This window comes from Halichoerus grypus, chromosome 4 (genome assembly GCF_964656455.1).
Source record: "Halichoerus grypus chromosome 4, mHalGry1.hap1.1, whole genome shotgun sequence".
Lineage (NCBI taxonomy): Eukaryota > Metazoa > Chordata > Mammalia > Carnivora > Phocidae > Halichoerus > Halichoerus grypus.
Window position 1 is genome coordinate 106,688,937 of NC_135715.1, and position 14,486 is coordinate 106,703,422.

Sequence of the window (14,486 nt, forward strand, 5' to 3'; positions counted from 1 at the left end):
CCCCAGCTACCTTTTTAAAAAGTCTCAGTAGCAGCTTTCGTCATTCAGAAGTACTGGAATTGCTCTTGTTCTATCCATGGTGAGAGGTACCGGGGGTAGGACGGCCACACCGGGCCAGCAACTACTCTTTGAGATGCACAGGAAACCGTGGGTTGAACTGAATCATGTGCACCAGAAGCTTATGGGCTCCAAATGACCACTGCCATCATGTCCCATTTCTAAATCTCAAGATTTTCATAATAAATTAAAAGCCTGAGTTTTTATGTGACTTGCCCAATCTGTGAGCCCAGACCAATAGCAACAAAGTACAAACAAAAAACATCTTTCTACAGCTAGGTTTCATCCCTGGAATGACAGTATGTGACCCCTGTTTTAGAAAGATCTCTCCTGAGCGCCTGGGTGGCTCAGTTGGTTGAGCGACTGTCTTCGGCTCAGGTCATGGTCCTGGAGTCCCGGGATCGAGTCCCGCATCGGGCTCCCTGCTCGGCGGGGAGTCTGCTTCTCCCTCTGACCCTCCTCCCTCTCATGCTCTCTGTCTCTCGTTCTCTCTCTCTCAAATAAATAAATAAAATCTTTAAAAAAAAAAAAAAAAAAAAGAAAGATCTCTCCTGAGGAAAATAGACCTATTTTTATTCTTAAGTAATAGATTCACCAGCAAACATTTGGAATCCAATTTTGTGCTCGCATTATGTGTTGTTTGCTTGCTTGTACTCACTCCATTGCTTGTTGAGTAATTGTACAGTGAAATCCAGTCATGCTAATTATATTGGAGGTAATTGGAATTCATTTATCTCTACTAATGCAGAAAACATAGCTTAGTTTTATAATTTACTATCAATTTCTTTTCAAAGCTGTATTTTAGAAATATTCAATTACACAGCTACCAATACTATTTGAAGTTTATAAAACTATAAAAATAAAGTTTTATTTTATAAAATAAAAAAGTTTTCTTTATTATTCCTAGAATTTATCTCATTTTACAGATTATTTATCTATCTATTGTCTATGACTTCTAACTGAACTCTTCCAATGTTCATTTTTTTCACTTTCCAAAAAAAAATTTTTTTTTCTTGGTGCAGACTAAATTTGACTGGTCAGGTAGAAAGTCATTTTAGAGAAAGTAACAAAGAATTTAAAAGTCTAAAAATATCATTAACTTCAAAGGAACAAGTGTTAAGAAGGGTATTGACATTACCGCATATGATCACATTCGAGCATGAACTGAACAAAATTCACTTACTTAGAGGCTATTGACTTTCCCAACTTATTCTATCTACTTTCAACACATCTTGTTTAACTTCTCACTTCTAATGAAAACTAACTGTTATGATTGAAAATGCAAATTTTGCTTTTATAATCATTATGCCTCTGAGGGACAAATATTCACAACAAAAATGTTTTTATTATGTAAAATCAAATCTTACATAAACACAATTCTTGCTTAGGTATGTTCATTTGAAATAGCATTAAGTATTTTATGCTTCTTTGCAGAAACAAAAATATGGTTCAGTAGGCCTCTAACTCTCTTACAAGATAATTGCTTAAATTATATTTGTTATTCTTATTTCTGTTGTGGATGTTGATAAGGTTAGGAACGTTGTGTAAAATGGAATTGCCTAATCTTTCTGTCAAGAGTTATGACAACACCTGATTTTCCTTCCCTTGTCCTGAGGGAGGTGTTAGTAAATGGTCTTTCACCCCGTCAACACTGCCATTAACATTCATGAACTGCCCTGGGTGAACTAATTCAGATGTGGACATAGATATGCTAGAAACATCCTCATTTCCCAAAGATGGATTTGATAAGAAGTTACTCTCCAATCTCTCTGCTGGACCACAAGATTTCAATATGAATGCACCATGGATACAGGACGCTTCTAGAAAGGTCTGTCAGCTCTGAGGAATCCAGTATCACTCTACATTTGCATGTGAGTACAACTGTGCTTGTTTAAAAGGTAGTTTTCTTTCTGATTCATTCCCTCTCATCCATAGAGAGAAGGAAGTGGCTTAGTAGGGACAGATGTGTCTAATCTATTTTGGAGCAAGGACAGGCATCCACTGTGTACAAATAAGCCTTGCTGTTTTGACTAAAGGCATTGCTTTTCTGCTAGCTTGTAGTGACCTGTGAAAGAAACATGAGTGATTCTAATGCATGGCTAACACTCCGGGCTTACAGATGGCATCAGATCCAGACCATTACAGCCGAAACCACAAAAGCAAACTGAAAGAGAGAGTTTAAGCAATTGCCTGAGCAATTCAAGGAAGTGTTAGGTTACTAAGAAATATGGGGATTTGTGGCCTGAATTATTAAAATTGGCTGTCTTCATTTAAAGTTCACTGACCAATTGCATCATTCCCTTGTTTGCATTGGCACAGTCTTAAATATAAGTCTTTTACTTCTTTCGCTAAGAGGTGCCCCTTGGGCTGTGGTACCAATTTGCAAAGTGAAAAGATATGTGTATATTCTTGTCTTAGGTGCAATAGTTTTCAAGGTAAAGAAAATGATGTTAAAGTGCCTGTATTAAGGTACACAACAGATAGAAGATCCTCCTGGTAAATAAAGACCAAAAGAAGAATGAAGATAAAGATGAAATATGCTTATACCATCTGTTACTTATTTTTATAATGTACACATATCCAGCTCTGTTGATTTTCTAAAATGAAGGTATAAGATGAGTATATAGAGAAGAGAAAAAAAAGCAGAACAATTGCCACATCCTGAGAGTGAGTTCACCAGTTTCCAACAAGACGTTTGTCTCTTGTCTTTCTTATACACAAATAGTCTTAATGTTAAGGATAAAGTAACATTCTTTATGTTGCTGGCTAATTTCTCATGGCAATATTGGAACACTTGAACCCTTATTTATTTTGAAAACAGTTTGAAAATTTAGCTGCTAATAAGTGTATACTGTAATGGTACTAATTAAAGATTGTAATGCCTTTTGGGAGGTATAAACATCATGCAAGGCTGCAATGTTACATTCTTAATTAACCGTTTGGAAATGATTACAAATAAGCTGCATGAGCCATTCTCTCTCATTTACATACTGTGAGGGACTGAGTGGTTTTACTACAAGGCTACTGATCTACTGCCTATATACTGGTTTATTTCAGCTTTAATTAATTTTGCTATTGACTTAATTCTCAAAGTTGTAACCACAACTTTTCACGTGATTTGCAGGTATTTCTCTAACTAATCCAACACCTTCTAGCCCGCAATAGGGAGTACACCATTTGTCACTGTTCTGGTTATCATTATCTATCATATGGTGTTACAACTAAGTAGAATGGTGAATTGAGTTCTTTTTAGAATAGAGAGATATGCCAACTGGGCCTCTAAGATTGGAGGAGAGTACAACTTCACGAACACTAAAACAATTTCAATGTCCATGTGTGCCTTTTGAGGAGTTATGTCATATCACATTTCATTGTCTTTACTTACTCACACATCTGTTGTCATCTAGTAATATTCGATCCCCCCTGCAGGAACAATTCACTCTCCCGTTAGGAGTTAAAAGGCACAGGTCATGGCAACCTCCATTTAATAATGAACATGGAGAAAGTTCACCTGCAATGAAGAGGCTTTATTGGTAACATTTTATATTGAATTTCTATTCTATGTTAGATAGAGATTAACAGTAAACTGTTAGGCTGCCCCCATCTCTCAGAGATATAAACAAGGAAGATTCAGGACTTTTGAAAATCCAAACATCACAAGAGATAAGAACATTAGAAAAACATGTAACATAAGTCATTACATCTTCTAGAACATTAGTCAAGGATGCCACGGCACCAAATGAACTAGCATCACTTAAAAACACACTGACACTTCAGGCTGCAATTTTTGTAGATATTCCAGTGATTAAAGAACTTTTAAGCCCAGATGTAAAGCTTATTTATCAAGAAGTATTATTTTCATGGAAACAACTTGATTTGAATATTCAAAGATTGAGAGTGAGAGAGAATAAATTTCCAGAAACAAGTGATTAAAAAGGAATTGTTCTTCTGGTGAAAATTAAAAACTACAGAAGTTACCTTGAGCATTTCAGATAATTTTAATGTACTGAATAGTCAAATCCTAAACACTATCCCCAGGAACTTTAAGAAAACAAAATCCAACTAAGTATTACTAGAAAACCTAACTTTTTGAGAGATTATATAATTAAGAAATACATTTAGTTTCTAGTGTAACTTACAGCTATTGGTGTCATTGGCAACAGCTATGATTCCCATTGGTTGATGTGGAATATCAGAACGAAGAATTTTTGTATCTCCTCCTGTGTACTTGTTGGAACGCAGAATAGCTCTTCTTCCCCAGTCTGACCAGAAGATATAATTGTCATAAACAGCTAAACTGAGGAAAGTTCCTGGCCCAGATTTGACAATCACCTGAAATAAATGTAAATATATATATATTAAATGAATATATAGATATTCCTATATCCACATCTAGTTTTGCTTCAAAAAATTTAAAAAAAATAAGATTAGTTGGATTTAATCAATAAAAATCATCAGATAAAAATGCATTTTACTAAATGCATTATCATAAAATTCTTTATAGCTTATTTTAAATGTTTTAATCATTCTTAGTGTTTACAATATGTTTATTTAATATTTTAAGTATATTTCTATTTACTAATCATTCATTTCATATAAATAACTGCATTTTTTCAGTATTATAAAACAAAATCACCAGGTCAAAAACATGAGATTATGATTACTAATAAACATTTATCTTTATTAAGAATCATCAAACATCCAGTGAACACTCATCAGACTCTCAAAATATAAAAGGAACATAAAGAACTATAAGACCCAGGTTTTTCCTTCAGGAAATTTTCACCATGAATGATTAAACCAGATATATATGTATTGGAAATAAAAGTTTAAAAGTAAATACCAAACTTCCACTTAGTCCAAAATAAAGGACTAGATTACCTTCTCAATAAAACAACTAAAAAACTGAACAAAATATATAAAACAAGGCTTTTCAGTATATTGGACATCAGGTAACAAAGGACAAAGATTCCTAATTAATTTAGGAAATAAACTGAGTGTGTCTCATGATGGCCATGGCTAAAGCCCTGAGAGAGATTCAGGTAGCAGCATAGCAGAGAAGAACCCAACAGAACCTAGACAACACCCTGAGTGGGATAGGGCTGAGAATTAAAGGAGGACAATGGGGTTAGATCTCACAGGGAAGAGAACGTAATTGAAAGAGAACTCCAGATATCTGCATAGGGCTGTCCTACGGGACTCAGCGAAGTACTATGCACATGCACAAGCATCTGAAGCAACAAGAATTAGAAGAGTTCCCAAAATTCACACAGGTCCATGAATTGTGCTTGTTAACACCAACAAGACTAGAAAACTTTCCAATTCATGGGAGTCTGGATAGAGTAGCTGGAAGGGTCTTGCCTCAGCAATGTGAATTAATTAACCCTAGACTAACTCTGCTCTACTCCTAACAAAACCTAAAGGAAGACCTCAAAGGATCAAACTGTTCCCAAATAGCTTAACCGTTTCCCAGGACAGAGCTCAGGTATTTTAATGGAAATATGAAAAATTTACCACTAAGCTACAAGGCAAGAAAAGACACAAAAGAAGAAGAAATGTCTCAAATTAATGCCCTCAACAAAAATGCTAAAACTAAAGTATAAAAAGGGGGGAAAAATAAAGATAGAGAAATCAAAGAAATAGTAAAAAGAGAAAAAAGCAATAGAGAAAAATCAATGACATTTAAAAAAAATGGTTGAGAACCATAAAATGGACAATACATAATGATGAAGTGGGGTTTATTCCAGAAATAAAGATTGATTTAACATTTAAAAAAATCTATTAGTATAATTTACCATACTAACAGACAAAAAAAGACAACACATAGGAAGATCTTAATAAATGCAGAGAAATTATTTATAGGATCTAACATCCATTCCTGATAAAAACCCAGAATAGAAATTAAACTAAGAACAAGAGGAATGATCACTCTCACTTCTACTCAAACTTGTTCTAGAGTTTCTAGTCATTATAAAAAGGCAAGAAAACAATTTTTTTTGTTGTTGTTACAGATTGGGGAAAAAAAGAGGATGAACTCAAACTGCATTTATTTGCAGGTGAGATAATCCTCCACGTAAAAAATTCAATAGACTCTACAAAAAAATAAAAAGCTGCTTCGACTAACTAATATACCTAGTAAAGCTGTATGATACAAGAGTGCTACAAAAAATTCCATATATTAACAATAAATAATTGAAAATTTAAAAAAATTTACAGTGGTATAAACAAATATGAAATACTTAGTGACTTATATAAAAATAGCTATAAAAACCTAAAAACTACAAAACATTGTTAAGAGAAACTAATAAAACCCCAAATAAATAAAGAGAAATGCCCTATTCATGGTTTGTAAGATTCAAAACTATTAAGATATCATCTCTCCTCAAACTGGTAAATTATACCTAATCCCAATAAAAACCCAGCAGACATTTTCTAGAAATTGACAAGCTAATTCCAAATTTTGTTTGGAAATACAAAATATCTTGAATACAAAAAAAATGGTAAAAAATAAGTTGACTTAATAAATTGACAGTTACCAAGACAGCATAGTATTGGAAAAAGATAGAGAAATACATCAATGAAACAGATGAGAGAGTTCACAAACAGATCCAAACATATATGGATAACTAATTTTTGACAAAATTTTTAAAAAAGGAGAGTTTTTTCAACAAATGGTACTTGAATAAATAAATACACATACACAAAAACTAAACCTCCATCTATATAAAAAAATCAACTGAAAGTATATCATAGACCTAAGTGCAAAATATAAACTATAAAACTTCTAAAGAAAAATATGGAAGAAAATTTTTATAATCTTGGGGTAAGCAAAGATTTCTGAGGTATGACATCAAAAGCATGATTCATGAGAAACATTAATAAAATGAACTCAGTCAAATTATAAAACTTCTACACTTCAAAGGAGAGTGGTAAGACAATGAAAAGATAAGTCATAAACTCTAAAAAAATATTTGCAAATCTTAGGTCTAGCAAAGGACCCATATTGAGTAAAAAAAAACAAAAAACACTTCCAAAACTCAAAAATATAATGAATATATAACCCAATAAAAAATGGGAAACAGTCTTGAAAAAACACTTTATTGAAGAAGATATATGCATGGCAAATAAACATATAAAAAGATTATTGACATCATTAGACATCAGGGAAATGAAGTTAAAATTACTGCACTATTCTTAGAATGAAACTAAAATGGCTGAACATGTGGAGGAACTTGTGGAAATAGAAAATGGTACAACCAACTTGGAAAACAATTTGGCATTTTCTTAAAAAGTTAAACATTCAACTAGCATATGATCTACCCTTCTATTCCCTGGCATTTATTTACCCAAGGAAATTAAAGCATATATCTATATAAAGACTTGTACACAAATGTTCACAGCAGCTCTACTTTTAATAAGCACAAACTGGAAGCCACTTAATGTCCATGTACAGATTTATGCATAAACAAACTGCATATATCCATATTATCCTATGCTTGGGTATGTCCTCAGGAGCTCGACTTTAGCAAAATTTTTGCTAAGTCAGTTTAGCCAGAATCCCCCACTCTTGTTATCTAATCACCATCAATATCTGACTGAATTCTTCATCCCCTGTACTCTCCTGGTGAAGTCTGATCACTTTGGCCTGCCATCACCAAGAATCTTGTTAGGTCAGTGTACCCAGAATCCTCCCGTCCTTCTGATGTTTCCTCTTAGAAATTGTCCATCCATTAGCAACCCACTCTGCTCCTTGGCTATAAATTTCTACTTTTCCTTGTGTTCAGTGTTGAGTGCATCTTTTCCCCCTACTACAAAATTCCATTGCAATACTCCCTTATATATCTTGTGATAGTCCTGAAAAAAGCCTACATTGATGTTTTAACAAGTGTCATGGATATACTTTTTCCTTAACACATACAATATAATACTATTGAGGGGAAAAAAAAGATGAACTATTGATGCATGTAACAATATGGATGGATTTCAGAATAATTATGCCAAGTGAAAGAAGCCAGGCAATAAGAAATACATAGTATATGATACCACTCATATAAATTTAAAAATGCAAACTAATCTATGGTGACAAAACAAACAAACAAACAATGTTTCCCATGGACAGAGTGGGCAGGGCAGGATGGGAAGAGAGGGATTAAAAGGAAAATTAATGGATTTATCATCTAGTCATTTTATTTCGCTTTTGCTTCTAACCCTAAACCACAGGTGGCCTACCCATATAGTTCTCAACTCTTTAGGAAATCAGTGGATGAATAGAGCAATAGTTAAATATGAGCATATACTTGTTAGCTGAATGAAGATCTCAGATATCCAGAAGAGAGAATGTGACATGAAAAATACAGAAAGAAAATAACCTTACCACGGATATACTTATTCATCGTTTTGAATTAAGAATATATATTTTCTCTTTCTCTCTCTCTCCCCTCCCCCTTCCCTGCCCCAGCCCCCTGCAAGAAGGCAGGCACTGCAAGCCAGGAAGAGGGTTGTCACCTGAACCTGATCATACTGGCAACCTGATCTTGATTTCTCAGCCTCTGGAACTGTAAGAAATAAATGTCTTGTTGCTTAAGCCACCCAGTCTATGGTATTTTGTTATAGCAGCATGGGCTGATTAAGCCAACAGTTTCAGTCCTTCCTCTTAGAAGAGCCAAGTTTTAAGATTTATATCTACTTTAAGTTTCAATAAATATATTTTTTTAAATTATAACGATGAAGGAAAGATGGTTTGCTATCAGAGTGTAAAAATGATAGCTGTTCCAATGTGCTATCTGGGAAGATTTTCCTGAGAATGGGGATGATGAATAGTCAATAGGAGAGGAAAAGAGAAAGACAGAAGGAAGGGCATGGAGCAGAGAGAAGACGTGGTATAAAAGCCAAGAAGAAGGGGGAACATAAAATGTGGGGAAAATGAACAAAGAGTAAGGGAGCATGAAGGTAGCTCAGACATCTAAGAGGATCTCCTGAAAAGCCTGGTGAGAAAGGCCAAAAGGGCACATGTATAGGGCTTTCCTTCTTATAGACCAAGGCCATGGATTTGAGTTTTGTTCTGAGAGTTATAGTAAATCACTCATGTTTTTTAAGCACATTAATATCATTATCGGTTTGTAGTTTTAAAGATTATTCTGCCTCTGGTGTAGAGACTAGATTAGATAAAAACAAAAGAGCTGCAGAGAGACCAATTAAGATCAGCTGCATTTGTCCAGAAAAAGGATAACACTTGATATTTTAAGAAGGGTGAAGAAGAATACAAATAGCAGAGCAGTATTTGTAAACGAAGGACTTCCTAATTCACTTTTTATCAAAACTCATGAGGCTTTTCACTCATTCATTCATTCATTAGTCCTTTTACCATTATTTTTCTGTAAACAGTAAAAGCTAACACTTCATGAATGCTTACAATGTATGAGATGTGTATGCATTACATGTATAAAACCTAATTTTAATCTTCACATGAACAGATAGGTAGAGACGATTTCATCTCACATTCACTGAAGATTGAAGCTTAACAAGGTTATATAATCAACCCAAGATCACAGATTTACTAAGGGATTTGAGGCTATTTCAGACCCAAAGCAACTGAGATCTGATTTCAATTTTATATATAAAATTTGCAGGGAGCCTGGGTGGCTCAGTCGGTTAAATGTCTTCCTTCGACTCAGGTCATGATCCCAGGGTCCTGGGATAGAACTCTGAATGGGGCTCCCTGCTCAGCAGAGAGCCTGCTTCTCCCTCTCCCTTTGTCCCTCCCCTGCTTGTGCACTCTCTCTCTCTCTCTGTGAGACAAATAAATAAAATCTTTAAAAAATAAATAAATAAATGAAAAATAAAATTTGCCCTAGGGGCTTCTGGGTGGCTCAGTAGTTAAGCATCTGCCTTCAGCTTTGGTCATGATTCCAGTGTCCTGGGATTGAGTCCCACACCCAGCTCCCTTCTCAGCGGGGAGTCTACTTCTCCCTCTCCATCCGCCCCTCCCCCAGCTTGTGCTGTCTCTCACTTGCTCTCTCTCTCAATAAATAAAATCTTTAAAAAAAATTTGCCTTAGTTAAAGAAGTAGAGAAAGTCTTTGATATTAGCATATATGTATGTACTGTCTTTATTATTTTATCTATGCTCCTTCAAGTTAGGAACTATAGTAATACCTTTGATTCTCTTTTCCATCCAGTATCATATTTTGCATGAACAAAATACACACTTTGATGAATCACTAAGAATGAAAACAAAATTTTAATAGATATAAATAAAATTTTTTAATGGATAACAAATAGCTAGGCTTATGACAATGAAAGTTTTTCTATGTTGTTACCAAAAGTCTATTTGGAATACAGCAACTTTTATGAATTTTAACACTGATTGAGTTTAGTAGTTTACTTCTCTACTTCTGCTGACACAGAGAAAGAGGAAAAAAAGCAACATTAAACTCAGTCTATAATTATACATGTGACTTTAATAGGGTACAGTAGGTTCTACTAAGAATTGAGCTGACTTCAGATATCTCATTTCACTGGTTAGAGTTCCATGTGGAACAGACGTGAAATCCACTAAATTATACCTTTTCATCTCCATGTTAAAACATTTTTATCATAAGTTCACAAATACTGCACCTTGTAAGCTTAATCAGCATCTTTATTTACAGTGCAGAAGCTTTGTCATCATAAATTGCACTTTACCATGTTATATGGTAATGTACCATTATGGCATAATTTTGAGGCATTTTCACCTTGAACCTATAAATAGGCTCATGTTTCAAAATAAGAATTCGTGTTCATTCAGAAAATGCATTTCTTGACACAGCCACTTAATCTCACATGTGTCCTCTAGATAGACAATTAAATTGGTAATGCCACAAATAACTTGAAATTATGTGTCAGGAATTTAATCACTAATCACATGATTACCCATCTTGAAACTTCCCTGGTGCCTTATTGAAAGCACTAGAACCAATGAGAAAATACTAAAAATATTCAGTTTTATAAACCAGACAACATAATTCCAACACCCAGATGCTAAATGTTAAACCAAACATTTTAAAAGCCAAGCAAACAGGAAGCTTCCCGAAAACCCCAGTTGATTGCCTCACTGCCAGGATCATAAATGATCATTATGAGAAATGACAACTTGGCCCCTGCCACAGTCAGGTGTGACAAATGTTACAGGTTACAAAGAAACAACTGACGTTGTTCTAACTTTGGAGAGAATGGTGATGTGGTTAATCAGCAACTCAAAACTGAGAAATATCTAATTTAAGGATAGCTGGCTATATTTAACTTGCGTGAGTGAGTTTGAAGACTATGAAGTATCAAACGTCATTAGTGTCCAAACAAATTTGAAAAAGAACAACATTCACAGCAATCATCTAAAAGACTGCCTATTGTGTTACCGGCCTTGGTTAAAGAGGCAAACCTGTCATAGAGGTAGATTAGAGAAGGAATTACTTTGATTTTATACTCCTTCTTTCTGATCTCTCTATTGACCATACTCAACCAGAGGCCAGAGGACAATAAGTCAGGTGACTACAAGAAAGCCTGCTGGGGCCAGAGAACAGGTGGAAGAAGGTGGGGAAAAGATCCAGAGGATATGCTTGAGAGAAGTAGTAGAAGGGAACCCTATTTTAGATTCATTATTTTGTCCCCAAATAAGCTATTTGCCTTCTTGGAACTCAGTCCCCTAATCTATAAAATGGGATAGTAAAAAGCAATGACTTAGCTTTGCTCTTATTTCAAGGAAAGAGGATAAGGTATTCTCTAAGGTCACACAGAGGACTAAAAAGAAGAATAAAATGTTATATCCCCCAAGTGTTATAGCCACTCCTAACTGGAATTTAAGCAAGTTTCTAATGTTTTGATTATTGTGCTTTCATATGTGATTGTGGTATTAAAGTTATAGTTTGTCCAAATTTCTAATTTAGGTACATTAGTTTGAGAACCAAAAGCGGATAGTATTAATAAAGAGCAAACTTTAAAAAAAAACAAAACTGAATCTATTTTTCAGTAAGTTCTTTCTGCTTTGAATTCCTTCCAAAAATGTCCACTGTGAGACCCATTCAGGAGTGACTTGAGAATCCTTTCCCTGCTGCCCAAAGCAAAACGGCTCCTTCCTCTGCATATCCAGACAGTGTCTACACACATTTACTATAACACTCAATAGAGAAAATCATAAGAGCTTATATTTTATCCATCTCCCTGGCAAGACTGAAATATTTGAAACCAGCAATTTTATCTTTCATTTTTGTAACTCAAGTGCTTAGAATAGAACATATCTAATGTTCGATGATTATCAAATCAGTTAACAAAAGAGTGATTAAAAAACTTTTCGTCTTGTGTTTGAGTTCCCTTGTTTTGCTTCTTACTTTTTTAAAGGTATATTTATCTGAACTTTGAACTCAGCTTTGTACTTTACTTGGTTGTGTACCCAAAGATATAATCTTTTCTTTGTAAAATGGCATTAGCAAATTTGTGTTTTACTGAAACACTGTAGGCATAATCTTCCCAGGATCACATTCATGCCTTTGATAAATATTTCAGTGCTGTTACTCTCTAGATCATTGTCTAAATACAACCCTCCTGGCATTTTAATATTTTACTAGGAAAAATGAAGAGCTAGTCAAAGAAGTATATATTAAATCAAAACCTCGTATGTCAAACCTATACTGAAATGCCAGTCTTAATTTTTCAAATTGGGATTTACTGAATATCTGACAAAAATCGAATACTATTTTAGATGCTACATTGTAAGAGGTTAAAAAAAAAAGTATTCTGCACAAAAGGACGATTATTTGTATGCATGAAGATGGTTTTCTCGTGTGTGTATGTATGAATAAAACTATACAGGAGAAGGGTAGAAAGAAATTCATTTTAACACTACATTTGTAAAGAAAGTATAGCCTAGGATTATCAGCCTGGGCTCTGAAGTCAGAATATTTGGGACTGTTTTTGAACTTTTTCTTATTGTGCAACCTGGGACTTGTTATTTCACTTCTCCCGGCCTCTCTTTCTTCTTCTTTAACAAAAAAAACAGAATTCATACGTATCATAAAATTTTAGAAACTGTTAAATAATATTCATACAACACTCAGCATGTTTACATAATAAGCTTTTCATAAATGTTTGCTATAATTATTTTTGCATGATGTGGTAGCAATGAGATAAGCTTGTAAAGGTAGTTTTTTAAAATACTGAGTCTTATTCTTATTTTCAAAAGTGTTACAAATGATAAAGAATCAACTTAAAAAATAAACTTTTACAAGAGATTTCCATTTGTAAACAATACTTTTTCAACTTCTGAGACCATCACATCATCAAACCTATGCTTACAGGTAAAATTAATGTCCACTTTGGTAAGATCCTTGAGTTCCATTTCTCTTTTGGTTGCGCGTCAGCTGGAAATTTCTGAGTCACAACGGTTATTAAGCCAATTTATTAACTTTGAGGGAAAATTAAAAAGTAGTGATTTTAATTAAGCAAGTCATATTACATTGAAGCTGACTGTCCTGAAACTCCTATCACCTTGAGTGTTAGAACTCTGATTTCCAGTTTTGGAAATCAAAGATTTTTGTTTGTTGTATGTGTGAAGAGAGGGGTTATATCTCTTTGGAACATACTGTTCTAAACATTCTAAACATTTGCTGTTCTAAACATTCTAAACATTTGCTAGCCAAAGCAAAACAAAATAAAACAAAAAAATAACCCTCATTTGAGTTGGGGAAAGGGAGGTGGGTGGGGCGATGGGGTAACTGGGTGATGGGAAGTAAGGAGGGCATGTGATGTGATGAGCACTGGGTGTTAACTGAACTGATGAATCACTGAACATTATATCAAAAACCAATGATGTACTATACTTTGGCTAATTGATTTTAAATTTAAAAAGTAAAGATTTAAAAAAACCCACTCATTTGATTTGTTAAATGTCACTTTAAGAAAGTGATGAAAGGGGCGCCTGGGTGGCTCAGTTGGTTAAGCGACTGCCTTCGGCTCAGGTCATGATCCTGGAGTTCCTGGATCAAGTCCCGCATCGGGCTCCCTGCTCGGCAGGGAGTCTGCTTCTCCCTCTCACCCTCCCCCCTCTCATGTGCTCTCTCTCTCTCATTCTCTCTCAAATAAATAAATCAAATCTTTAAAAAAAAAAAAAAAGAAAGTGATGAAAGATTTGTCATTGAAGGTTACATCCAAAATGTGTACTTAAGTATTTTTATTTATTTATATTTTATCACTATTTATAATATGTAAAATTATAATATATGATATTATTATTTTACTGATACACTATATTTATTAAATCTTATACCTGTGGTCACAGGTTATTCCAAGGTCACTTCAATAAATGTGAAAATATTTATAAAATTATATGTAATGGCAGCAAGGTGAGTTAATAAAACTCTATTTGAATTTTCATAAATATGTGGTAATATCTTAAAATAC

General features: G+C 34.2%; 1 protein-coding gene across 2 annotated transcripts in view; it reads right to left on the bottom strand.

The window, feature by feature from the left end:
• The window catches only part of LRP1B (LDL receptor related protein 1B), a 1,832,840-nt gene that overhangs the window by 290,636 nt on the left and 1,527,718 nt on the right, over nucleotides 1-14,486 (bottom strand). For both annotated transcript variants that reach the window (XR_013447098.1, XM_078070743.1), the window contains exons 44-45: nucleotides 4,197-4,389; nucleotides 3,443-3,568 (exon numbers count right to left, since the gene is read on the bottom strand). Coding sequence is in view for 1 of the 2 variants with exons in the window: in XM_078070743.1 (XP_077926869.1) it covers nucleotides 3,443-3,568; nucleotides 4,197-4,389 (319 nt within the window). In the remaining variant the exon portion in view is untranslated. The remainder of the gene's footprint in view (nucleotides 1-3,442; nucleotides 3,569-4,196; nucleotides 4,390-14,486) is intronic.